The sequence below is a fragment of the Onychostoma macrolepis genome, chromosome 08, assembly GCF_012432095.1.
Source record: "Onychostoma macrolepis isolate SWU-2019 chromosome 08, ASM1243209v1, whole genome shotgun sequence".
Lineage (NCBI taxonomy): Eukaryota > Metazoa > Chordata > Actinopteri > Cypriniformes > Cyprinidae > Onychostoma > Onychostoma macrolepis.
Genome location: NC_081162.1, coordinates 20,889,739 through 20,917,549, shown reverse-complemented (window position 1 = coordinate 20,917,549; position 27,811 = coordinate 20,889,739). Strand labels below are relative to the sequence as shown.

At 39.0% G+C, this 27,811-nt stretch overlaps 1 protein-coding gene across 3 annotated transcripts in view; it reads right to left on the bottom strand.

Moving 5' to 3' along the window:
* The window catches only part of bend5 (BEN domain containing 5), a 338,217-nt gene that overhangs the window by 40,879 nt on the left and 269,527 nt on the right, over nucleotides 1-27,811 (bottom strand). For all 3 annotated transcript variants that reach the window (XR_009272649.1, XR_009272650.1, XM_058785810.1), the window contains one exon: nucleotides 1,266-1,355. Coding sequence is in view for 1 of the 3 variants with exons in the window: in XM_058785810.1 (XP_058641793.1) it covers nucleotides 1,266-1,355 (90 nt within the window). In the remaining 2 variants the exon portion in view is untranslated. The remainder of the gene's footprint in view (nucleotides 1-1,265; nucleotides 1,356-27,811) is intronic.

Here is a 27,811-nt window from a genome sequence, read left to right as displayed (position 1 = left end):
GATTGTATAATTTCGAAATTTGAAGCAAAAGCAGAATGGTTTGCATGAAACCGAAACAGCAGATGAGCTGAATGAGACACAGATTCACTCTCTGCCAGAAGGTGGCGCTTAAAGCGTTTCCTTGGTTTCCGCTGTAAACAAAGCAGTGCTGCACTTATGAACTTTAATATGCATTATACAGAAGCAAGATGAAAAGATACCATCTAAACTTTTCTAAAGACAGTAAGTTCCTCTCAGACATACATTCATATAAACTCCTACCCCTAATTGAATCGTGATTTGTTTAGCATCTCAACCGATTTGAATCGTCACATATTTGAATCGATTTTCAACCGGCTCGCGGTTAATCGTTACATGCCTAATAATAATAATAATAATAACAATAAGAAGAAGAAATGTTTCTTAAGCACCAAATTAGAATATTAGAATATTTCTGAGGGATCATGTAACACGAAAACTGGATTAATGGCTGCTGAAAATTCAACTTTACCATCATAGGAATTGCATTTTAAATTAAAATAAAATTAAATAGAGAACATTTAACTTTTTTTCAAGAAATTATGAGTGGTCATGAGTAAAACAGGTTTCGTGGGCGTTGCTATAGCTATGTTGATATTTAATTGATATAGTATTTTTGTCCAATGCATATTTTCATTTCAGTTTGAGAATCAATTAGTTCTAACAAAAACTAGCAGACCTTCAGTATCGCAGCATACTTTCTGTTGAAGATCCCCATTTCAGGATGGCAAAGATAGCCGATAATGATTTTACATTTGGATTCAAATCTTAAGATTTGGAAACATAATCCACCAATGAAAAGACTGCATTGTATCATCATTTGTCAAGGCCACTTTCAGGAAAGCCATGTCGCTGTATTGTAACGCAAAGTGAAAGCAGACTTTTTCTATAGAATTGATGTTATTGATGGTATTGCCTTTGAAATCTGGGCATCTTGTCAGACTGTTGTGTCAGCAAGTGTTGTGCTCCGTGACAGGTAAGGTCTTTGCATCGCCGGCTTTAAACAGATTTAGGAGTGATGCAGAGAAGGTGAGCTGACACTTCCTCTAATCTGCCGTACACTCCCTGACCTCCTGTTTTTCCGCTCATCCGCTGACCTTCGCTCACAGCGGAGACCAGAACTTAAAGTACAAAAAAAAAAGCGTCCTTAACGTTGGTCAGTGTTTTGTATTTCAGCAGATTATAGGATCTCAGGACATCATCGGGCTGCGTATGTGTGTGTGTGTCAAGACGAGACAAGGTCTTACCCTGACAGATGAAGGAAGCAGGTGATTCTCCAGGGTGAACACGGGCTGTGAGAAACACCACCCGCTTTTCTCGCTCTTGGTTCAGATGGGCTGAAACACACACACAAACGCAGAAAGGTTAGTCTCAGCAGGTAGGGGTCTTGGCAGGACAGTGTATGTGTGGTCAGGAGCCATATGTCTGGGCCCTGGAGTTTCAGACCTCAGACATGCAGCAGGAAACCCAGTATGACAGGACAGGAGTGATAGGAAATGTCAGAGCTAATGAAGACTCCACAGGAGGACAAAAAACAATGATCTACTGATCGCAAGTGCAAGAGAAAAACATCTTGTGGCTGGTGAATGAACATGGATCCTTGAGCGCCTACATCTTTTCAATTAAGACTTTAACTACACCAATTTAATATTAAATTAATAAAAGTGCCCACCTCGAAGTCTCTATGACGAGGTCTAATGTTCTAGACCTCTTTCAACGTACGTTTATTGGATTTTTTTCCGTTTTGTTGGATTGCTTAGAAAATGAATAGCACTGCTCTTTTCGATAAGCTTCATCATTTGAAGCATGTTAAAAAAACTGGTGTGGGATGACTTGTGCACTACAGTTGCTTTCCTTAGCTTGTACCACTAATTAGCATTTAATTAAGACAATATGTACTCAGTATTTACTAAAAGCAGAAGTTTATTATCCATCCCCATCCACTCGGACCATTTATGCAAATTAAGACACAAAAATGGGTCATTCAGAAACAGCCATTAAAAGCTATTAAAGACAGTAAGAAATATACCAGTATGTAGAGGTTGGCCAATCATAATAGAGGTCATTTATATATAGAATGCTTAAAGTTATAGCAAATAGCCTGTTTAATTCAAAGGGTCAGGGATAGGGGTGAAGCGATCATGTAAAACTAAACTGTTTTGGTTTACAAAAACCTGAATACCTTATAAGCAGGCTTTAGTGAATATATTAAAAATGATTGCATTGTATAATAAATAAAATGAATCTGATTATTCCCAGCCAGTATTTAGAAAGCACAACAAACCTATGTTTTAAAACGTATGTCAATTTTTGCTGAATTCCATTTATTAATATAAATATCAATGTCAACAACAACAACAACAACAACACTAATAATAATAATAATAATAATAATAATAGGACTTATTATAAAATGCTACAAAACTATATGAACCTTTTAAAAGTTATAGCCCTTTCCTAATTTTTGGTAGATAAGATTTTAAGGTTACTGTGTTTTTAAATGAATTCCATGTTAGGTACTTCATCATGGATGCAATAATCACTCCTAGATCTGTTTCCAGATATTTCGTCCTCTTCTCCTCTTTTACAATGTCCAAAATGATACAGAGAGGAATTTAATGCAGCGTAAATCAAATCAGTCCCTCTTTGTGAGCGATGCCAGTTGGGAATGGAATGGGAATACCATTCAAGTTAATGAAAAGAAAGGTTGGACGAATGCGAAAGGACTGCCAACAAAAGCTCCTCTTTAAAAGTCTGATGCGCTTCCAGGCAGAGAAGCGAGCACATTTTAGGCTCAGAGCACTCCGTTCCTTAAGGCTGGATGCTACAGGAATGTGCACGATGGGGAATTCATTCGGCCTTCACAGTTTTCTCTTATCGGTTTGTGCCGTGGGTTGTCCAAACAGGTAAGCCAGGAAGAACTACTTCTAGCAAGAAAATCACATAATTACCAAGAATTTACACCTGTAGGGAGACACCTGAAGCACAAGCACACACACACACACACACGCACGCGCACGCACACGCACGCACACGCACACACACGCGCAGTATATAAGGCCACTGTTATCACTTTCTATTAGCAGGCACATAGATAAAACACAGAGTTTTTAAAGAACAGACACTGATGACTAAAAACGCTAAATTGGTCTTTGGAACTAATATGGATGATTCTATTCAATGCAGAAGTAATGCATCAAGATGAAAAATGAACATGCACTGTCTTACGTGTGTGTTTGTGTCAGAGAAGTATCACAGAATTAATAAGGCACAACCGCACATGTGTACTGATGCCTCAGAAGTCTGAGGAATAACAGAATACAGGTCAGTCCTCAAAGATATCCTCCTCACTTCCAGTCTTGACCACGAATGAAACATTAAAATAACCAAATGCATTATTCAGTAGGCTCCTTGAATATTATATCCATCCATCACTAGCTGTAAAGACAAGCATGGCCTAATACATTATGTCTATGGTGACTCGGGCTCCCATGGGGTCGTCTTTGAGTCTGTAAAGGATTGCAAAGGCTGAAGGGAAATGATTAGAACTGTACCTGAGATCATTTTGGCAGTTTTGCTCTTAAAGCAGTTCAAGGAAGCCTGTCGGCTCAAAGGTGGCTTTTACTAGTAGTAAGAGGGATTGGATTTATAAAAATCTACTGTGGTAACAACAGCTTCTGCCAAAGTACAGTTATTGCTACTACAAGAAAAATGTGGTAAATTCACCACCACTTTCATCATAAAAAGAACGCTAGATTGTTCCAGTCCTTAATGCTGACTGGTCAATAAAATGTTCCAGGTATTACATAATATCTCTGCAAACCACCATAGGGTTTTCAAACTTTTTGATGCCACAGACCCCAAAAAATGATTACAAAGGACCCCTTCCTAAAATACAAAAGGTGACTTCATATTATAAAATAAAGCACAATTAATGATATTTATTAATATTATTTGATATTTTATCAAAATAATAAATGTCAAAATTGTATTATCTGGAAAATGTCAAAAGTGTATTTTGTTTCTACTAAGCTGAATGAAACCGTAATTATTATTATTATTGCATTTTTCTTTTTGTACAATAATTATTTATTATTTATCATCTTTCTCTAAACTCTTCACTGGCCCCAGCACTCCATTGTCCCCTGTCATAAAGACCATGTTGTTTTAATTTTAATTTGCCTAAAAATATTGTTTCAATAACATTTCATATACTACTACCACTACTACTACTACAATTACTAATATTTACCATCATGGTCACACTTTTAAGGTCCAATTCTCATTATTAACAAACCATTAACTATGACTTTTACTTTTAAAACTTTTACCTTCCTAATTTGCTGCTTATTAATAGAGAGATAGTTGTTAAGTTTAGGTTTTGTGTAGGATTAGGGATGTAGAATATGGTCATATAGCTAGAATCAATGCTTTTTAAGTACTAATAAACAGCTAATATGTTAATAACAGGCATGCTAATAAGCAACTAGTTAATAGTGAGAACTGGTCCCAGTACCAAATATTTGTATGTAATGTAACATAGTACATTTATATTTATGATTTTAAATAATATTTTAGAATATTATTATAAAATAATTTAATATGCAATTATATTATGATATTACAGTAGTGTTATTATACAGCACTATCGGTATATAGTTGTAACAATTCTGGTGGAAACGATGGCCTCTATAGTACATTTTTGTGAGGGTAGTTTCCATCCTTTTCATAGTCACTGCACAGGGTGTAGCAGAAAACCCCACTGCAGTGAACAGATGATTATCTGTCATGTAAAGCAACTGTTACCACATGGATGCACGCGCACACACACACACACACACACACACATACACCGCCCTCCCATGAGACTGCCTTGTCTTGTATGGCCGGTCAATAATATATCACGGCCTCTCTCGCTGTGTCCTAAACGACTCCGGTGATCGTTGAGCTCATTGCTATGTACACAAGCCTAATATCTTATTGATCTCATCTGGGTTTGTGCTGAGCTGCAGGAAATGCTGATTGCCGCTATGCTACGTTCACCCATATATATTCTAATCTGCTTCCTCGGGCCCTGAAAACACTTCAGCATGGGCTGCAATCATAAAACATTCGTCGAATTTTACAGGAAAATTTCTCTCGCTGCCTCTCTCCCCCTCTCTGTCCTTCACAGAGATGGATGGCTTTGCCATTCAGAAGTCTCGGTGGAAAGGCTCGGGCGTTTGCTGGAAATGTGAGTGCTTGCGTTTCAGCAGGCGCCGGGTGTGCGGCTCCATCAGTTATAAATCCCACCTCGGGCCCGACCCGCCGCAAACAAGCCAGCGGATGTAAAACAATGCAGCAGCCTGGAGGCAAACGCTACACTTAGACGTGCGGGACAGATGGGGCGAGCCTTGTGTTTACGTTGCGCCGTGCCTATAGACCTCCCTCCCCATTAAAGCGAACAGCCCAGAAACATTCATTACGAGTCACTTGCAGCCATTCCATACGGTTCTTTTCGGAATTAATACTCTGTAAGATGTATTTTTAATGTTCATTTGCGTCAGTGTTTTTATCAGCGTTTTCCAGAGGGCCCGCAGCTTAGCAGAGAGCAAACGTTTATCTTTATGTTAAGAACTGCTGCGTGAGCTCTCTTTCTTTTCATTTCTCTTGCTCTCAAAACACAACACATGTCGGACTTGGAGTCCTTTGACCTGCAGGTGGTGCTAAAGATCAACAACAGGCGTCCAATTCACCACCTCCAACCCTGCAGAAAAGGCAGAAAAAACTCTTATGAAACAAGACAAATGTGCTTTAGCAATCGGCAAAGTTTTTTTCCCTGCCCGTTTCGCTGCATCAGTGCTTTTCTTACACTCTGTTTTCCTTTGACACCCGTCAGGCATCCTGATGCCTTAATGTATGAACGTTACCTTGACCGATTTCATAACCTCGCCTCTCCCGTTTACCTATAAGGACCTGCTGGGACATAAACAAGCACTCTCTCCTATAGATGAGACACGTTCCCAATTAGACCATAAAGCACCAGTAATGGGCTGACTCTTTTAAAAGGACTCCACAGACCCGCTCTATATCTCCTTTAATGGTGCTGCCGGCTCGGTAGCGATGGGAATCCCTCATCTCAAAGAAGATCCCACCACTCCAAATCATACGAAAGGTCAACAGCCCCGTTCGGCTCCTTCTACTGCTCCCCACTTCCATTAGAAAAGGAATGAAAGGCGGAGGGGAAAACAAGAGTGAGACGGGGGAAAAATTTTATGTTGACAACCTTGGCTGAGACAACCACCTCAGCATATTTCTCACCTGAGAGCACAAGTCCCGACGTTACCGCCCGACGTGAGGAAATAAAAAATTAAACGCAAATGTATTATGATCAGGTGTGATAAATATGTAAATGTCGTCAAAAGAAGAGAAGTGTCTTTGACAAAAAGTGAAAAATCTAATGGATTTTGAAGGTTATGCAGATTGTGCAGTTCGGCTTTTCTCCTGCGGTCGACGTGCCACTTTTAATGCAAGCTGATAACACATGAAAAGGGCCCTGACGTAACACAATTACCTGGGATCTTTAAGAGAGCTGGAACCTGAGCAGATCAAATTCAGCAGAAATGGCAGCTTCACTCTGTTCAAGACGAGCCGAGTAAGTTTCATCATGCCAGCCTGAGATAGATGACTCAAACATGACAGGCTGCATTTATTTCTGCTGTGTCCTTTCTGTTGGGTCAGACGACGCAGAGTCCAGATCTACTGCTCAATAACCACATGCCCTCCATTATTATAAGCATTACTATAATGACATGCAGAAACTACAGTGGGGTCTGAAAGTCTGAAAACACCAGTGAAAATGCTCTCTAATTTAATACAATATGTGTGTGTGTGTGTATATATATATATATATATATATATATATATATATATATATATATATATATATATATACACACACACACACACACACACACACACACACATATATATACACATACATACATATGCACACACACACACACAGACAGACAGAGAGACATAAGACACATTAATAAATTACAAACATGTATATTCATAACTATCTATCTATCCATCTATCTATCTATCTCTACATATATATATATAATCTTAATATTAATAATATATTATTTTGATAATAAAATAAATAATATAAATAAGATAATTAAATAAATAATAAATAAAATAAATAATCATTACTATTAATAATAATTACATCTGATACTATCACTGCACCATACGACTGTCACAGTACTTTTCTGTAATAACAGATACAGTAAATGAATATATATGCCATAAAAATATAGCAAATTATTTTTATGGCTGCCAAAAGAGTGTTTATGTCTCATTAGTGGTGGGAGGAATACACAGTCTTGGTTTTGTGCCCTCCAACCTCCAACCTCCACCCCAGGAGGACGAGGGCCTTCTTCCTCCAAAAGCATTCAGTTATTCTGAACGGCACCCGGCACCTTCACGCTGGAGTGAATTAGCATCAGTTTGCAGCAGCAGTGGAATGACACGCTCGCCCGTATGTGCGTCATATCAGCCGACACGGACTAGCTGTAAATTGTCAGTAGTGTTAAATTTATACAGGGCGCAGGCTGCTGTACAGGGTGCTGGAGCCGAACAGTCATCAACCTCCCTCTTTCTCTCGCTCCCATCTCACTTTATTCTTCAAGGACAGGGCTTTAAAAGAAATAGAGCTTTACGCCTGTGGATTCCTGCCTGTGTACAGGTCAGGTGGAAGCAGAACAGGCAGTACGCACCATGTCTCCTCGTGGATTTTGTTCAGCCACAAGGTCATAAACCATTTTTCACCCCAGGACTCCTCAATGTTACTCTCTCACCTCAAAGCATCAGTCTAGCTCTTCAATCTCAGATCTGATTCTATTCAAACACCGCCTCTCTGAAAGAAACCCTTTGAATACATCCATCTCATTCTTTTACGTCGCATTTATCGCCAGTAGTTGGCCAGATCGGGGCCGCCACAAAGCCGGACTGTGAAAGGACCGTATCTGAGTCAAAGTCGAGGGGATAACAGAGGTCAGACCGGAAGAGAAAGTGCGAGCCCGGGTCAATAACCCACTATACGTGATCCTAAGTCAGATCTCAGCCTGTAAGTGGAAGCTGAAGTGAGCAATCAAGGGCCGGAGAGATTTTGGTTCCCACATTGCACTGCAAGAAGCGAGTCACTCCAGAGGATTACAATGGCATGTTATGACACTGGTATCAGACGGAGCTGAAGAGAGATGGAGAGACAGCAAAACTCAGCATGTAAATACAACTCTGAACGCTCTTAAGCCTCGTAGATGGTCCGGAGGGATAAAAGCGCTGAGCGCGGGGTGATTAGAGATCGATTTAGCGCAATCAAGAACCCCCTCTCTCGCTCACGCTCATCTCCGTGAAATGGAGAGATCTCTGTTCTCGACAATTTCACGACAATTGAGGTTGAGAGAGGTGGAGGAAGTGTCAGTCGAAAGGCTAGAAAGAGACAAAGAAAGAGAATCGTGCAGCGAGAGAAAGAAAAATAGTCATTTAGTGGGTGGTCATTGCTCGTTGCTTGTTTTAGTCGAACGAAGAACTTTAGAAGATTTGTGTTGCAGAAACGGCTACTAATTAGGTTAAAAAGGAAAGGTCGACCTGTGATCCGGCCCCTCTGGCAGAGATGGTGGTCTTTGAGACTGAGTCACTCAAACAGAGGAAAGAAAAAATACTGAACACTCTAAAATGTATGAATGTCACTGCATTGAAATAAACCAGGTTTAATAGGTTTTAAATGAGAAAACAATGTGTATAATAAAAATGAAGAGGAAAAGGACATATTGCTGTTAAAGTGAACTATCAGTTCCATGGTTGTGCAAATTCAGATTCCCTTTAAGTTCTTGAGTATAATTTTGCGAAGTTTGAATTGAAAGAGCAGGAGGTGGAAATTTACAGAATAAATACAAATTGCGGTCACACTTGATTTTAAGGTCCAGTTCTTGCCATTAACAAACCATTAAAGGGATAGTTCACCCAAAAATGAAAATTCTGTCATTACTTACTCACCCTCATGTCGTTCCAAACCTGTAAGACCTCCGTTCATCTTCGGAACACAAATTAAGATATTTTTGATGAATTCCGAGAGCTCTCTGACCCTCCCATAGACAGCAAGGATACTACCACAATCAAGGTCGTAAACAAAGTATGCTGTTCTGTGTCAGCTGCACCACGCGAATACATTGTCTATGTTGTTTACGCTTTGATCTGAATGAAAACAACATTTCCGTGTGGTGCAGCTGACACAGAACAGCATATGTTGTTTGCATTCAGTGGATACTCTCCAAAATGGTGCCAGGGTGACGTGGAGGAGACGAATTATGGAATAAAGTCTTTATTTTTGTTTTCTTTGCACACAAAAAGTATTCTTGCAGCTTCGTAAAATTATGGTTGAACCACTGATGTCACATGGATTATTTTAACAATGTCCTTGCTACGTTTCTGAACCATGATCGTGTAAGGACACTTGCTGTCTACGGGAGGGTCAGAGCTCTCGGAATGCATCACAAATATCTTAATTTGTGTTCTGAAGATGAACGAAGGCCTTACGAGTTTGGAACGACATGAGGGTGAGTAATTAATGACAGAATTTTCATTTTTGGGTGAACCGTCCCTTTAATCAAGACTTTTGCCTCAAACTCTTAATTGGCTATTTATTAATAGTTAGTAAGGTAGTTTTTAAGTTTAGGTATTTGGTAGGATTTGGGATGTAGAATATGGTCATGCAGAATATGTGCTTTATAAGTACTAATAAACAGCCAATATGTTAAAAATATGCATGCCAATAAGCAACTATAGTGAGAACTGGTCCCTATCCTTAAGTTTAACCTAAATTTCTATAGGTGTCATTTTAAAAATTATCTATCTGCCTGTCTATCTATCTGTCTATCATTACCTTTACCTGTAAGGCAAACCTTTAGTTTTCCATTCTTTCAATATTTTTGAATATAAATATATTTTTCACTTTGAAATTCAAAGTAATTTTACATGCTTTTTATTTAAATTCGTCAACTAAACTGTAATTTACAAGGCATTATTAAATTATGAATGGTGCACAACCTATTTTAAACATGCATGAAAACACACTGGGTTAGCTTAAAATAGTTTAACATTTAGGTTTGATATTCTATCTAATGTATTTACATTTATACAATTTAAACGTGTCTAAATACTTTTTGGGGCCTCTATATATGGAACTACAGTAGGCTATATAATATGCACAGAAAGTGGCTTTATGATTGTGGCTAAAAAAAAAAAAAGTCCTTTGGCGTCAACTGACAAATCCAATACCATCTTTCTATCCTTTTAACATATGAGCTTTCACAGATGACAGACCATGTGAAATTGGGACTTGAAAAAAGAAAGAAGAAAGAAAACAGCAAACAGCGAGCTGCCTCTTGACATTAAGGAGAATAACAAGAGAGAAAGAAGGAGACAGACAGACAGAGAGGGAGAAATCTGTCATGCTTAAAGCCCTTTTGCCAAATTGCTCGCCCTCGATTTGGCAGCATTGGTCATAGTCTCCCTCCGCTCTCCCCGACTCCTGCCTCATCCCTTCAAAACAGAAAAAAAAGGTGGAGAGAGAAGAAAGAAGAGATGCTGGTCTGTGCTCTGAACGACAGGGAATCAGAGAGAGGCAATAATGGGGTTTTTTGAAGAATGCACGACTGAACTTTATGGCTGCCTTGCTTGAAAGGACGAGTTACAAACAAGAAGAAAAAAGCAGTAGTGATTTCTTTGGGATATGCCCCTAGCTGTGCCACCCCCTCCATGTGACAGTGGGGGCTAGAAGGGCATGCGGGGAGAACCGCTCGCCACTTGACAGCCAACCGCTGCTACCCTGGAAACAAGTCTGGTGCTGCCGTGGAAACAGGCCTAGATCGAAACAAGCATTGAGCAACCACAAAGGTAAACCTAGCATGAGATTCAAGAACCTTTTAAAGGCTGAGGTACATCGTAACTGCTGCAAGAGAGAGAATGAAGGTATAATACAGACAATCCTCAAGATGCATCACTTCCTCTAACATGTCTCAATTTTTGACTAGACCAGCCTAAAGTCTGGTCATTACTCTAGTTTACTCCACAAAATGCCCACTTAGTCACCATAAAGTCTACTGTAAAAATGACAGGGATGGGAATCATAAATAATTAAAAAATTCCAGATGCAAATTCCTCTTAATGATTCCACTTCCTTAACAATTCCAAGAATTATTTTTTTTAGTACTTTGAAAAAAATAAAATAAATAAAATAAAAAATTATATTAAATATTATTATTAAACTTTACAATGAAATTATTATTTGTATTATTAGCATTCAATAATATTTTAAACAGAACTATCCTCTTAATGATTCTTTAATAATTCCGTTAATGATCATTTTAGTACTTAAAAAAAAAATTATATATATATATATAGTATTAAATATTACAGTTAAATTATTATTATTATTATATTAAACAACAATACAGAACAAAAAATGCGGTAATAATTGTCATTCATTGATTTTTAGATTTATTTTCACATATTGTCATATGGACAATAAGACAGTAAGTCTCACAGGTTATGTGCTTGATTCATTAAAAAGAATCAGACTGTACTTCTTTTGCTGTATGGTTCTGATTCACTAAAAAAAAACCTGGTTCACTGTGGCTTTGATCCACAAAAATAACCGATTCATAAGAGTCATTCTGTAAACAGCTTACTGGACTTGCTATTGAATACGTATTGCAGGACACTCTCAGAGTATTTTAGTATGATATTTCCTCTGCTCTGGTGGTGTTTTTTTAGCTAGTGATTTCAGACAATATATGCACCAGAAGGTCAGTGAATGGACTGTGGGCGGTCTGTGGGTGTCCCGTCTGAGACTATGTAGGACATAACTTAGCTTGTGCATGCAATAACAAACCCCTGCAATCTCAAAAGGTCACTTGGATCATGTCAGGCTCAATACAATTGTACTGAAACATATCTCCATCTGGGACGAAGCAAGTAATTTTACACACTTCACCCACTCAGATTCCCGAAAAAGCTCGGTCTGTAAGCGCAGTTGAAAGAAAGACGGCTTTTTTAATATAGGTTATTAGTTTCCTGCCCCCCATAGAGTTCTAAATAATTTCTGAAAGCAACAAAGTCCAGACGGGAAACCTCTCTCTGCACCCAACTTTATTACGTGGTTACAGCTCCGAGGTTTAATTTCTCTCATGATTTTTTTTTTTTTGCTCTTATTCCTTCTTTTTTCTTTCCTTTTCTCACTACATAGTGAGATCCCTGACACTCAATTTACAGCCTCACCATCTCTGTCAATCTCAATCTTATACTCTCTAAAAATATATTCACACACAGGCCTTGCTTTTAGCCTGGGGCGGCAATTGTGGATGGCAAACTATTTTCTTGAGAGCTCTCTCTCTCTCTTCTCTGCTGTCTCACTCACTGGGTTGTCAGTGGTTTATTGATTAAGCAGTGAGAGAAGAAGGTCTTTCAGATCTCTCTCCACACTAATCAGGAGAGAGGGAGCACTTGTGGATGGAGCACAAACTCAACATGGTCATTTCTCAGATGTCAGTGATCAGAACAAGACAGGACTTTGATAGGAAAACACACACACATAAACACATTTGTTTTTCTAACAGTCGCAATGGGGACATTCGATTGACTTATATTGTTTCCTCTATATAGAATTATTTTAAATACATTTTGCGAATTTTGGAATTTATAAATATTATTATTATAAGTTATTTTATAATAATAATAACAACAACAAAGTTATTCATTTAAATACATGTTTAGTAATTCACAAAAAAAATAAATAAATAAATAAATCAATAAATACATAAATGAAATAAAAAAATAAAAAAATAAACAATCATCTGGTCCCCACAAGGTGTTCACTACTACAAGTAAGCCCACTGCATATTTTAAGGTTTAGGTTTGCTCCTAACCCTAACAAATCTAAAGCTATCATGAACAAATCAAAAGGATCTTAAAGGAAAAAAAACCCTACTAGAACCCAGATGTTTCTTGATGTTTTCTTCATTCCCTCCCTTTACTTAAAAAAAAGAAAGAAAATCTTATTACCACTTCTTCACACTCTCTCCATTACTGCAGATCAGCAAAGCACATTATACAGATAAATAACACACTCCAGGACTGTTAAACCATTGTTTTAATTGCTGTCATTTTCACCTACTTACATTACCACTTCAAACCTGCAATTGACCAGCCCACTTCAGCTCTGACTGCAAACCCTTAATGTAAATGAATAACATTATGCTGCTATTCAAGACATGAAATCAAAACTTGCCCTACTGACTCTTTTCTAATAAATTCAAATGTGCATGATTCATCTGGGCTTACCACTCTACTCTAAAGTAAAAAAAAAAAAAATGCTCAGCTTTCTTTCTAGGGGATTTTTCAATGTAAGAACCATCATTATTCCAGTAGTTGCTGACAAGTGACTGAGTAAGAGTGATTTGAATCATTAATTTAAATGATTTGCTTAAAAACACTGATTTATTCAGGAATGAAACAACGAGCTGACTTTGAGTGACACATTGAATCATTCATTCAGATGATTCGCTCAAAAACATTTGCTGCGTCCGGAATTCTGAAATTGCTCACCGTCTTAGTAGGTACTTCTTTTTAATAAGTAATTACTTTGCCACAAGTATGTTCTATGTAGTATATGTGTTTTGCATAAACTGAGTCCGTACTTACTATATTTGCCATGTTGTCATTACCAACCAGTGTAGCATCACTTCATGGAATAGTAAAATATCCACAATGCATCAAAATCTTTCACATACTGTTTTAAGAACACTGTAAATTCAGACATAATGCTGTTTTCACAGTCTGTTTTTTGTCTACTACATAGTTGCTGCATAAGAAATCGCATTCTTTCCTATGGATACATCCAATACGCCCAACACATTCATTCAAAAATTTGGTATTAACTTCTTGTTTATCGAGCTGTTGTATAAAAGCAACATACTGAGCAAACATACTCGAAAACAGCAGCATGTTCTGGTTCATATGAGATGTTTAGTTCTTAATTTAAAGGGCAGAAAGTATTTACTTGAAGGCAGAGGAAAATGTTTGGCTAGACATATTAAGAATTGATCAAGAGTGGTTGTAAAGGGCACGGACACAGTTTGAGCTTAGCATGTCCAACTGTGCACTTTTAATTTAGCCGAGTTTGGTTTTAAAGAGACAGATGCCAGGTGCCCTTTAAGTCGAATACGTTTGCCATTTCCTTTACAATGATACAAGCAAATTTAATAACGGCCTCCAGGGCTTACTGCAGCCACAGTTGTGTGGGATGCATTTAGTCTGACTTTGATACAGATTAATGAAATGTCACTTAATTGAGGGGGATTTGCTTGTTGAAAGAGGGTCCAATTTCAGCCCTTGTGTCACATTTAGCCCGGGAGGTGATTGATAGAGTTGACTGTTGACCGCGCCGGACCAGGTCACAATTACACAACATTTCCTTCTCTCGCTCTGGGTTTCTCTTCAGCCCAAGGAGCCGCTTTTCCCCACAGCACATGAAACATGCTCACACTTTATTGGTATGTCTGTTGTGGGACTTTCTTCTAAGGGAAACAGAGTGGGTAAGGAAAGAGCTCTTATGAGGTGTGTTTTTCTCTCTGAGGAGTTGCTGTATTCCTCGTCTGAGCAGATACACTTTAAACCTAAAGGCTTCAAAATGAGCAGAGAGTTTGAAGCTGTTCTACAAAAGATGGGCCCTGAAGGAAAGAGCTCTACATCTCACCGAATATGTTTACACGAACAGCGATTTTTCAAGTGTATATGGTATTCCGAGGTTTAAGATGGGCAGAGTAAACTGGATATATCTTTTATTGAAATGAGATATTTTGTGCATTCCTCTGCCAATATGAATATTCAACACGGCTATATACATTTCTGAATAATGCGCCTGTGTGGTATTAACACAAGAATATTTGTACTGGTAACATCTGCTCTTATCTCACAGCATATTTAACAGCTTAGTCTGAAAATATATATGCATAAATGTGCTCTCGCTGCATCCTCAGCATTTATTCTAACCTCAAACAGCAGTCTACAACAAGGCAAATGTCTGAAATGCCATCTGCGGCAGTACAAATGTGCCACTGTAAAGGCCATGGCAGTGAGTTCAACCCCAACCACGGTCCTTAAAACCATACAGAGTAAAAATAGAAGATGAATTAATTTTCAGGGCAAAAGTGGGGGAAAAAAACTGGGGCATGCAGTAATTATGATGAATGACGAGAGAGCAAAATAAAATCCACAAAAGTCAATGCATCAAAACTTAAATTTGCATTTCCTTCTTTGACTAAACTTAAACACATTGTAAACTTGCCCTGAATTTGTTAGCACTTGTAAAAATAAAAATCTCACAGTTTCTTTAATGTGCTGAATATAAGAAATTAAAATCTATATATGAATGTGTGCATTCATTTCCTTTTCCCTATGTTCTTACAGCACAGATTTTACTTAAATGAGCCTCTAATAAGAATAAGAGTCGATAGAATGGTAATGTCTTTGGTCCGCCCGCACAGTGGGATAATTGCACAGTTGGGATTTTGCTTTAAGAGTTGTTCATCTCCCACAGGGAAGATGCTATTAGCTCATCGTTCTTTTTCTCAAAAGGCTCGGCTGTTCACTCACTCATTCACATGAATATGCATTAAGGGCAATAAAATTCCATATGGAGCAACACACAGTGGGCTGCCATTTTTTTTGAGAATGTACGTTTGCATATTACAGGCAGTTTGTTATGACAACGCTGTAAACCAGCATTAAAGTTGCAGTTTGTGTTTTTTTTATCAGAGAGCGCATTCCTCACCAGCAGAGCAGATTTGTAACACTGTAAAAACAAAATTGTGAATTAACAGTACAGTATTTGGCTACTAGTTGCTGTACCTTTACAAGTTTTACATAGTAGATCTACGGTGTATACAATCAAGTGATTTCACAATGAACAAAAGCAGGAAATGACTGTGCGATGTTGCAGAATTGTGGTGTAGAATCACAATGATTTGATTTGCATCGCTGTTGTCTCATATATTAAAGGTGCTGTATGCAATTTTTTGACTGTACTAAAGCATAAAAATACTACGTTTTTTTTTTTTACGGAAACATGCTAAGTTCAATTACTTGTTTCTCTCAAAAACAATGCTACAGCCAGTTATTCTGCTTTTAAATGTGTGTTCCATGTCAGAATGTCTGTTTTTGTTTTGGTCTGTGTGATCCCGTCCACTGCTAATTTACCCAGTAGTATTTCAGCACCATGGTTTGGCAGTTGGAGGAAAACACAGCGTATTGCAGCCACGGAAGCTTTCAAACGAACTGGGTCAGAGAAAGCTAATACCTGACCGTCTAAGAAGCTCTATAACTAAGCAACACTCTTCAATATTTTGAATTTGGACTGCACTACCCATTTCAACCACTAGCTGCGTCAATATTACATATTGCACCTTTAACAGCGGTCAGGTGATATGGTTATGTATGGGTAGGAACTCATGTTAAAACTTTACCAGAAACCATACATATTAGTGACGGGAGAAACAAACCTTTTCAAAGCTTCAAATCAATTGAACCAATTGCTTCACAAAATGATTCACTGTTTATAAGTGCTCGAAACGCCACACGCTGGTGACGCTTGCTGGTCAAAGCTGTGTAAATGCAACAAAAACTCAGGCCAAAACATGCAAAAACCAGCTTTTACAAACCCACTGTTTTATTGAAACTATAATACATTAAATGCAATTAAAATAATCAAATGCCATTAAATATGGTGTCTCTTTAATATGTGTGTTTTTAACTGTTATTGTTGTTATTCATTTGAAGGGCTTGTTTTGTGAAGAACTTGTCTTAAAAAGGCCAATATATATATATATATATATATGAATATATAACTACTATACGAATAACTACTACTCTTCCTTTTAATTACACAAATGTCTCATTAAAAATGTATACAAATTGATAAAACTGACCTAAGATAAGGTAAAAACCATAGATGCCGTTTCAATGCCCAACCACTGAAATTTAGAAACATTTCGAAACAATTATGATGTAACTAAGCCTCGTTTACTGAAAGCAGGTGACTTCGGCAGTTTGATGCACGCTCCAAACCACTGGTTCGAAACCAATGATTCGCAAAGGTTTCGAAGCACTAATACATATACACTTAGAACCAAATATGTCCTAGCTGAACCATTCTGTAAAATTCTGAAAACATATTTTACACTGTACTATTACACAACTTCCCTCTAATGTAAAAAGCCACAGAGAAAAAAGGGTTGAACCAACAAAATGAGAATCTTCATCACACTCTCATTCCCTCGGTTACCTGAGATGGCAGGCAGGGAAGGAGGGCGTGGATTTGGTGATTATAGCGTTGCCATAGCGATTGGCAGGTCGGGCGGAATGGGGTGGAAAAGGGTCTACGTTTGAAGTGGTAAGTCCTTTCATAATGCTTTGATCAGAGAGATGTTTGTAGTGGGGGCAAACCTGAAGAACAAACAGGACTTCAGAAAGATCAGCTATCTGTTCAGTAACGTTCAGCCTCTAAAGGGAACAGAAAAAACCCTCAACCGATAATCACTGACTTTTTTATGCAGATTACAGAGGGAAGAAAGATGGAAAGAGCTTGGACCGATAGACAGGGAGGATAAAGGGAACAGCCGTTCTTTGACTCTACCCTTCTTACGCGTACCAGCCTTATATTTGCACAAAGACGCTGCCAAATGAAATTCAATGTAGAGTAAATACTTACACAGCACACATGTGTGTGTTTCCCACTCAGGAACTCTTAAAACACTAGAAAATGTAATTGAAAACAAAGCGAATAGGTGACTAGCGCAAGTTGGTGCAGTTAAGCGTAAATTTTCCAGCTTCACGCTTATGCCTCTATATGTGGGTGTGTGATTGAGTATGTTCTGGTAACTGTCAGTAGGTGTGCGAGTGTGCGGTGCGCAATAACTCTATACGCGTAGTGCTGCCACACTAAAGCCATTAGATCTCAGTGAGAGAACCAGAAGTACTTTAGCGCTGTAGGTGTAACCCAAAGCCCCCAACCTCCTCCATCACAAAGCCGAGGACGGCAGAAAGCAAACCAGGACAGGACAGGACAGAGCACGGCGGGGGCACCAGTTGGGGGGCTATAGCGGGTGTGGGCAGGATACTGATTGCCTCTTTCTCATGCCTCAAAATCACATCGTTCTCTGGCTAAAAATACCCAAGAAAACTCTTAAACAAAAAGGGAACATGCGCCCCTCCTGCACTTCATAAGAGAACACTGCATACTTCATAAGTGCATACTCTCGATTTATAATTACCGCTTTCACTTCTGTCTAAAGGAACGCTTTGAAGGCTAGCATGGAGCAAAAGCATATGGTGCAGGATTACATGGCCTTTTGAGTCTAATCTCGCCATATAACTTAATTGAGGTCCTTCGCTATAGTAAACAGCGAGTGACTTCATCATCTTCTCAATAAATAGTGCTATATGAGCTTTGCGACTCCCCCTCCTCCTGTTGAGAGTTTCCAGGGACCGCGGTCCACAGAGAATGTGGGAAAGGCAGGCTTCTGGTTGCATAGAGGGAGCATCAGATAGGATAATGTATTATTAAAACCCCCAATGTCTCAGTGTTTAATATAATCAGCAGCGAAGCAGACACGCTCTACTTACGGCTCTGTTGCCTGCCGTCTCATCTAATCCATACCCCCTTTGCTCTCTCGGAATTTGCCAAAGTATCTGTTCATGAGCGTTCCAAGGAGACCAAGTCTCAGAGGTAAGCAGTGGGACAGAGCAGGTATTTTACAGAAGAGGGGGACAGAGATGGGATTACATGCAAGTGGCTTACAGTACAGTCAGTGGAAAATGTGTAATTATCTTAGGCACTCAGACTGAACAAATAAAAAATGTTTGGAGACTCGAGTCGGTAAGCACTCCAGGGGTCTCACCGGACATGTTCTGTCCCGCAAAATGGCAGAGGGAGTTCTGAATCTGAGCTTAGCTCGACAACATTTGGGATGAGAGCACAGGCCACGTTATGAACCGGCGCAAAATACTAATGAAATATTAATTATTAGCCTCGTGTGTCAGTGAGATGAGCCTGGGCGGGTTCCCACAGGAAGACCTGTCAGCGGACTGAGGAAGAAGGAGAGCGAGACAGAGACAGACAGGATGAGGAGGCCCTGACCTTTACTGTCAGTCGAAAGAGAGGGACAGCGACAGCGAAGGAGGGGGAGAGATCAAGAGAGAAAAGAAGCCCCAGAGCCCCCTGACTCCTTGTCTTACGCCAGTCATCCACTGGGACACATCATTCTGACCTGCTCTGATCCATGACTGCTCTGCTCAACAGCTTTCCACCAATCAGCAAGCAGAAAGTCCTCTGACTGCCACACGCAGAGCAGCTATCGTCTGCATGGGAGACAAACTGAGCTGTTTAAAGAGCATAGTTCTGATTTGTAGAACTTTGTTTTGGCTGCTGCAAACTTCACTAAAACTACCAGAATGCATCATAGTACTACAATGCTTTTTGTGACATACAGTGGGTAAGGAAAGTATTCAGACCCCCTTAAATTTTTCACTCTTTGTTATATTGCAGCCATTTGCTAAAATCATTTAAGTTCATTTTTTTCCCTCATTAATGTACACACAGCACCCCATATTGACAGAAAAACACAGAATTGTTGACATTTTTGCAGATTTATTAAAAAAGAAAAACTGAAATATCACATGGTCCTAAGTATTAAGACCCTTTTCTCAGTATTTAGTAGAAGCACCCTTTTGATCTAATACAGCCATGAGTCTTTTTGGGAAAGATGCAACAAGTTTTTCACACCTGGATTTGGGGATCCTCTGCCATTCCTCCTTGCAGATCCTCTCCAGTTCTGTCAGGTTGGATGGTAAATGTTGCTGGACAGCCATTTTTAGGTCTCTCCAGAGATGCTCAATTGGGATTAAGTCAGGGCTCTGGCTGGGCCATTCAAGAACAGTCACAGAGTTGTTGTGAAGCCACTCCTTCGTTATTTTAGCTGTGTGCTTAGGGTCATTGTCTTGTTGGAAGGTAAACCTTCGGCCCAGTCTGAGGTCCTGAGCACTCTGGAGAAGGTTTTCGTCCAGGATATCCCTGTACTCGGCCGCATTCATCTTTCCCTCGATTGCAACCAGTCGTCCTGTCCCTGCAGCTGAAAAACACCCCCACAGCATGATGCTGCCACCACCGGTTTTCTCCACACATACCGCTTAGAATTAAGGCCAAAAAGTTCTATCTTGGTCTCATCAGACCAGAGAATCTTATTCAGGTGTTTTATAGCAAACTCCATGCGGGCTTTCATGTGTCTTGCACTGAGGAGAGGCTTCCGTCGGGCCACTCTGCCATAAAGCCCCGACTGGTGGAGGGCTGCAGTGATGGTTGACTTTCTACAACTTTCTCCCATCTCCCGACTGCATCTCTGGAGCTCAGCCACAGTGATCTTTGGGTTCTTCTTTACCTCTCTCACCAAGGCTCTTCTCCCCCGATAGCTCAGTTTGGCCGGACGGCCAGCTCTAGGAAGGGTTCTGGTCGTCCCAAACGTCTTCCATTTAAGGATTATGGAGGCCACTGTGCTCTTAGGAACCTTAAGTGCAGCAGAAAATGTTTTGTAACCTTGGCCAGATCTGTGCCTTGCCACAATTCTGTCTCTGAGCTCTTCAGGCAGTTCCTTTGACCTCATGATTCTCATTTGCTCTGACATGCACTGTGAGCTGTAAGGTCTTATATAGACAGGTGTGTGGCTTTCCTAATCAAGTCCAATCAGTATAATCAAAAACAGCTGGACTCAAATGAAGGTGTAGAACCATCTGAAGGATGATCAGAAGAAATGGACAGCACCTGAGTTAAATATATGAGTGTCACAGCAAAGGGTCTGAATACTTAGGACCATGTGATATTTCAGTTTTTCTTTTTTAATAAATCTGCAAAAATGTCAACAATTCTGTGTTTTTCTGTCAATATGGCATGCTGTGTGTACATTAATGAGGAAAAAAAATGAAATTAAATGATTTTAGCAAATGGCTGCAATATAACAAAGAGTGAAAAATTCAAGGGGGTCTGAATACTTTCCGTACCCACTGTATATTATCAATGTTGAAAACAGCTGACCATTATCCAAACATCTGCTGTGTCTTATCAGGGGTGATTTTTCTCAGCAAGCTGCAAAAAAGATCTTATGTACTGCAAAACAAATCTGTGTGGACATGAGTAATTGTTGCATCTATTCCAGTAAACACACACACATTTAGATATGCAGAAATGTTAGTTATCCCTGAACAGTTCCTCCTCAATAAAGGGGCAACTGTAGGAGTAATTGAAGGGATTGTGGGGTTTTAATCCGCTCTCACTTTCTAGCAATTCACATACAGTTTACCACAATACTGCTTCACTGTGAAAACACTGCACAGTGTAATATAATCACAACAACCATACACTCTTAAAAGGGTCATCGGATGCCCATTTTGCACAAGTTGATATGATTATTTAGGGTCTTAATTAAAAGCCTATATCATACTTTGGTTAAAATTTCTCAATGGTAGTGTAAAACACCTTTTTTCCCCTATCAAAATCAGCTCTGTTTTCAGCAAGCCGTTTTTTGGTCCATGTTGGTTTAAATGCTAAATGACTCTGCTGACCCCGCCCTTCTCTTCCGTAGGGTGATGAGCAGTACTGTTTACTTTAGCCGTGAAACTGGCTAACTAGCACGTTATTAGGAAAGGCGATTTGCAAAGATTCATAAAAAATCTTATACTCACTTCTGTAGATGAAGCTGGATCACGAATGATTCGCACGAACATAGACGCATTTAGGCAGATCAGGGATAGGCACATTCACTTCAAAGTGAAAGTAACGTTAATCCTCTGCGTCTTCAGCAGCTCAGATGTCGGGAGTAACTGATGGCTGCTATATTCATAACTACATCCAACAACAAAACACCTAATTCGTAAGGTGGCCGGGAGAGCTCAACGCGCTGCAACTTCAGAAAACACATGCAAATAGAAAAAGCTCCGGCAAATCAAGAAAACATCTTCATTGGTTTGACAGCAGGTGGTGCAAATGCTCACAAGGCAAACAAATAAAGAAACGTGCTACAAATGCTCACAACAATAATTTTATTTGCAGCACGCTTCTTTGTTTGGTTGTGCTGTGAGTATTTGCAGTGTGTTTCTTTATTTATTTGTTTGTGTTGTGAGCATTTGTAGTGTGTGTGTTGCCAAATAGATGAAGTTGTTTTCTTAATTTGCAGGTGTTTTTCTATTTGCAGCGCGTTGAGCTCTCTTGGCCACCATACATTCGCTTAATCTGAGACATCTTGTCTTTCCCTGCACTGGAGTCAACACAATGGCAGTTGGACTGTTTAAAGCTCACTCAGGGCGGGTCTAAGGTATCATGGGAGGGGCCTGTACAGAACTACGTCATTCTGACAGGGCTCTCAGAACAGCCTGATTTGAGAAAGGGGATTTTAAAATATGGTTTTAAAAAAAAAAACACTGGGTGGATTTTTATCATTATAGGATGGATGTGTACACACACCTCCAACACACATTTATGTTCAAACAACTTGAAAAGTGAATTTTGCATCCGATGACCCCTTTAAGTCCAGGAAGCTCTACTCCTATGAAGAAACCAGTGTCAGGTTTTTTTTTTTTTTTTTTTACAAGAACATCAAACTCTCACACTCTTAAGCTGTTTTCACACTTGGTTTGATTGCTAGGTCTGAACTCAAGTTCAATTCTACCCTTTCCCTGCAGGTCTTTTTTCACAAATAATATTTAATTATTTGGTTCTGAACTGAAGTGTGGTACATTTGCGTCATCTATGTAAGTGCTACCGGCAGCTGTTTACCACTGTAGCTAGCTATCAATTCACAAGAAGGAGGCAAAAATGGAAACCATTGTTCATGTCACTTTTTCATGTGTTTTTGTCCCTTTGGTTTTCCTACTAAAAGACAAAACAGCACTTGCTGTTGTGACTGGAAATGTGCAGAATGTGGGAGTTGGTACAAACACGTACAAACACACACACACGTTTGTTGTTTGTCATGTACATTTTGTAAAATTATAAATATATTTAGTCTAAGTTGAGAATTTTAATGCATCTTGCTGAAAAAGAATTAATTTTCTTTTTTTCTTTTTTTAAATGTACAGACCCCAGACTTTTAATGCATTGTAATGTAATGTATTTTATATGATTTGTTTTTATTATTTATCATAAAAGAAAATTACAAGTCATCAATAGTTAAATTAGTCAAATTGGTCATAACTGAGCACTTCCTGTTAATATCGGCTGCAAACCATAATTGTGTCCAAACTACAAATCCTTAATAATACAACCAAACGAAAAACCTAACGAACCAAACACTACGTCAAACAGGCTCTGGTCTACACTGTGTGAAAATGCTCTTACTGTCATTCTGCTTACCCTGCACTCGCTGAAGTCCACCGAGCAGAGACCAAAGTAGCACTGAAGGCTTGAGCACCGCATGTCAGCACCACAGAAACCCCCAGAACATACAGCAGTCAAAGCGCTTCAGATGGCCCAGTAACAGGAGCACGTAGCCCTCAATGACAGCTCTCAACACGGGACATTACTTTGTCCTGTGCTGTGGGAGGGGAAGCAGGTGTGTGTTGTGGTGTGACAAAACCTGAGGTGACAGCTTGTGTTTTCATTCGGCCCCCCGCAGGACACAGTATATCGGTTTGGTCACGCTGCTTCAATCTCGCTCGCTCTTCGTTTCTTTCTATCAGTCATTGTCCAATGGGCTTTCTCTCTTTAATTAATCTCTTCAACATAATTCCTAGCATTTATCAGCTTCTTTCCATCTCAGGCCCTTTGACATGACTTGCGTAAAGAGTGACGCAATGCAGTTTTTCAGAGAGGAAAATATGTAACTTAATATCAATCGAACGATAAAAATACGCACATGTTTGATGTGTATATTTAAATATGCTCCCGTACACATATATGACATTCCCTCGATAATAAATAATGTGTTATCTTACTAACACAACACTTGTAACGAAACAGGCCTATTGCATTTACTGCATTTATTGCATTAATTCTCCATCCTCAACTCCATTATTTCAAATTTATAAGTGTTCATTTGTCTCACTTGTTTTCAGGTCCTTTAATTTGTATTTCATAAATATTTTAGCAAAAGTTAAATATGTGGACGGCTTGTGTATAGTGGCACATAGAAACAGCCGCTAATAGGGCATCTGCCTATATCAATCATTTGAAATACATTGATCGGGCCTTTCTTGGACGCATTTTTGACTGAAGCAAATGACGCTGTGTTATATTTTTATACAAGTTATTTATACCATGTATCAAAGGATAAATTTATAAAAACAAGCTCAGCCTTACCTTGTTGGAAAGACCGCCACTACGTCAACACTGCCCAAAGTATTAAACTCTATGAAGCGGAGCTGAAAGCTTTAGTCTACAGTGTAGGTCAACTATTGTTAATGTGAGTTCAAATAATTTCAACTTTGAGCCCATTTGCCATTGACCTTTTGAAATGCAGGCAAAAGATTTAATAATTTGTCATTTTGTAAACAGCATGGGTGCAAAAGTCAGGATAGGATGTAAGAGAGACTATAGGCATTCATAAATCAAGATGTTTGACATAACATTATAACCATATCATGAATTCCCAGGAATAATCATACTATACATAAGGCTATAAACAGCTTCTTTTTTTTTTTTACTGTATTTATTATTTCATTTAATTGGTTTTGAAAGGCAATACATCAGTCCAATATTTTGTTCAGATTCTACAGTATGTATATATATATATATATATATATATATATATATATATATATATTCATACTCACATTTATATCAATATTTACAATCCCACAAATTAAGATAAATCGTATTACTAAACCATTTTTTGCCGATTGCATCATCTCCCAGTTTTACATCATCTTGTACCACACATTTTAAAGACGCCGTTAAAAAGGTGCTTTAAAAAGTAGTAAAGACACACTTTAAAAATGCTGCAATATGTTCTGTTCTGTTGCACCTCATCCAGTTGTTTTTGAACACAAGTGAGTGTTCTTTGTTGAGGCGTGCTGACTGCAGACTTACAAAAACATGACAGTGGCTTTTCAAGCTTACAGCTTGAGTTGTTTCCTCTTTCCACATTAGACTCTCTCTGTTTCTCTGGGAGGCCAATCAAGGCCACTTCTGTCGGCTCTCATCGTCCCCTTTACTGACGCCTTTGTGGCTACAGCCAGATCCCTTCCTGCCTGCCAAGCTATCAACACCTCTCTCACCCCGCTCTTGTAGCACACACACCCTTGCACACTAAAATACATACACGGCCCACCACTCAAAGAGTCTCAAGTGATTCAAAACAAAACCCTCAGACCGCAGTTATTAAGCACCGACTTTAGCGAGCGTAACTCCCAGCTGCCTTTAATCCCTCCACAGGGGTGACATCCAAAGAGCCAGTATTCATGTCCAACAACGCTGGCAAAACCAACCTGGAGACTTTTAAAGCACCCAGCTCAGTCTTGGTAACCATTCTCTCATGGGAATGGGCATGAAAAGGCTTACAGAAGAACAAGGAAGGATCTTCAGATCTGAGATTTGAAATAACTCTATATTAGTTTGGTTTCTTGCCATTTGTACTCAGCTCTCGCACAGTGAGGCCTCTTCATCTCATGGCGAAGACTAGTCTCAAAGCAAGCCAGAGCTCTAGCAAATGAAGCTCCTTTGGCCCAATATGAAGCTTTTGTGTTTTCCTTTTCAGCCACGAAAAACCATCTCTTCAGTCCTCACAGAGCACCGCGATCTCAGGAAATGAAGGTTCACTTCCTCTTACTGAGGCTTGACACTTTTTTTGTGGCTTTTGTCCACTTGAACCTTCAGAGAAACACAGGTGAACCTTGAGAATACTAATCACCAGGGCTCTGAAATTTTAATACTCGCCACACACACACACACAAAGAGAGTGTGCGCACACGTGTGTACCGGTGATTGTGGCATTGAGTACGGAATAATTCATCATGTCTAATTAATTATTCAGAGTAACGGGGGAAGATGTCATCTCGGTACAAAACTTTGTAGTGCAGTTAAAAAGCAAAGATGGGCAGAGACAAACTCCAGCAGTCTTCTTCACCAGAGCTGGTGTGTGTTTGAAGATCTGCTTGCTCCACTACATTCGCAATGGCTCTTTGAATCACACGTGATTACCATTTAAATAAAACAGCATGCTAAGTAACTGCTGCCTACTTCTTATGGAGTGTTTTACTATTATATGGCCACTAAAATAGATTTCCTTTGTAATGCCTGGACACTCAAAAGGCCAAACAATGCATCCTAAAAAGGAACCAGTTGTTCTATCAGGCAGTTTATTTAATGACTGCAAACAAGGGAGATAAATGCAATCGCATGCCTCACTTATAGAAGGGTTTCGTTCATATTAGGGGCATGTAACTCTATATTATAGCAGCTCCTACTGAATGTCAACCTACCTCTGAATTAAAAAATTGTAATAACCCATGCTACGGACCACAGGCCAAACGCTGAGAGCTGTTATGGAAACAACAATCTGAACATTTTCATTTAGAGAATTTGTTTTTGTTTACTCTGCCACAATCCTTCATCTGCAAGAGGCAAGCTGTCACTCATAATTTTGGCAAAATCTAAGTCTATGAATATTTCATTGGCATCGATTCCTCAAAGCCAATAAACTATTGCACAAATTGCCTTTGGTTCTGTTTCTTAGCCTTGGCACAAAGGAGCTATCTGCCAGTATTGTGTGATCTACTATCTCCAAATAATGTTGACTAAAGTGTGTTGACTAATATATTACACTGTTAATGTTTTCTTAAAGGAACAGTTCGCTTACACCAGTTCCTTGTACAAGGCTATTGGATGGCTAGACTTTGCAAAAAGAACAAGATGCTACAATAAGACCAGCTGATGGTATGATAACTTTTTTTTAACTCAACAGATAGATAAATATGTGGACGTAAAATACCGATTTGAGTTATATGAGTTATTGAATTACTCAGGTAACATATGTAAAAATCTATAAAATAATTATAAAAATATAATTTCAACTCAAATCAGTATGCTACTTGGCAAAAAAAAAAAAAAAGTATTTTACAGTGTACAAAACAATAGGCCTAGCAACAATACAGAGACACACATACACAAGTATGTTTTTGTCAAAAAATTAAATACAGTCACATGGTTCATGTTCACGGAGGTTGATAATTGAGATGCAAGATGGCACCAGATGCAAGATTAGACCGCAAGTCCATGATGTGATGCCCACAACTGAACAATCAAATCAAGTATTATTCATAAAGTTGTGTAATAAATAATGGTATAATAGTGGTAAACTGTTTGCCTGTTAGTTAAAAGTTTATAAAAATGTGTATATATGATAAAGTGCTATAGATGTGTCACCATTCAACAGTTCAACTAAATGTTATTCTAGACTGAACATCTTGTCTAGCTTTCATACCGTGATATGACTACTGATGTCATCATATGAAAAAGACAATTTAACACTTTTAGAGGAGACTGTCTGGCTAGTATAAGAGAAAGAAAGGCTGAGAAAAAAAAGAAAGAAACAATGACATGAATACTAAGCAGCTCTGATGATTAGAAGTGTTGCTAAGAGCAGCTCTGTGACAGTGACATTGGCCGTCAATGTCAGACGACTCCACCGCGCCTCGGCAAAGA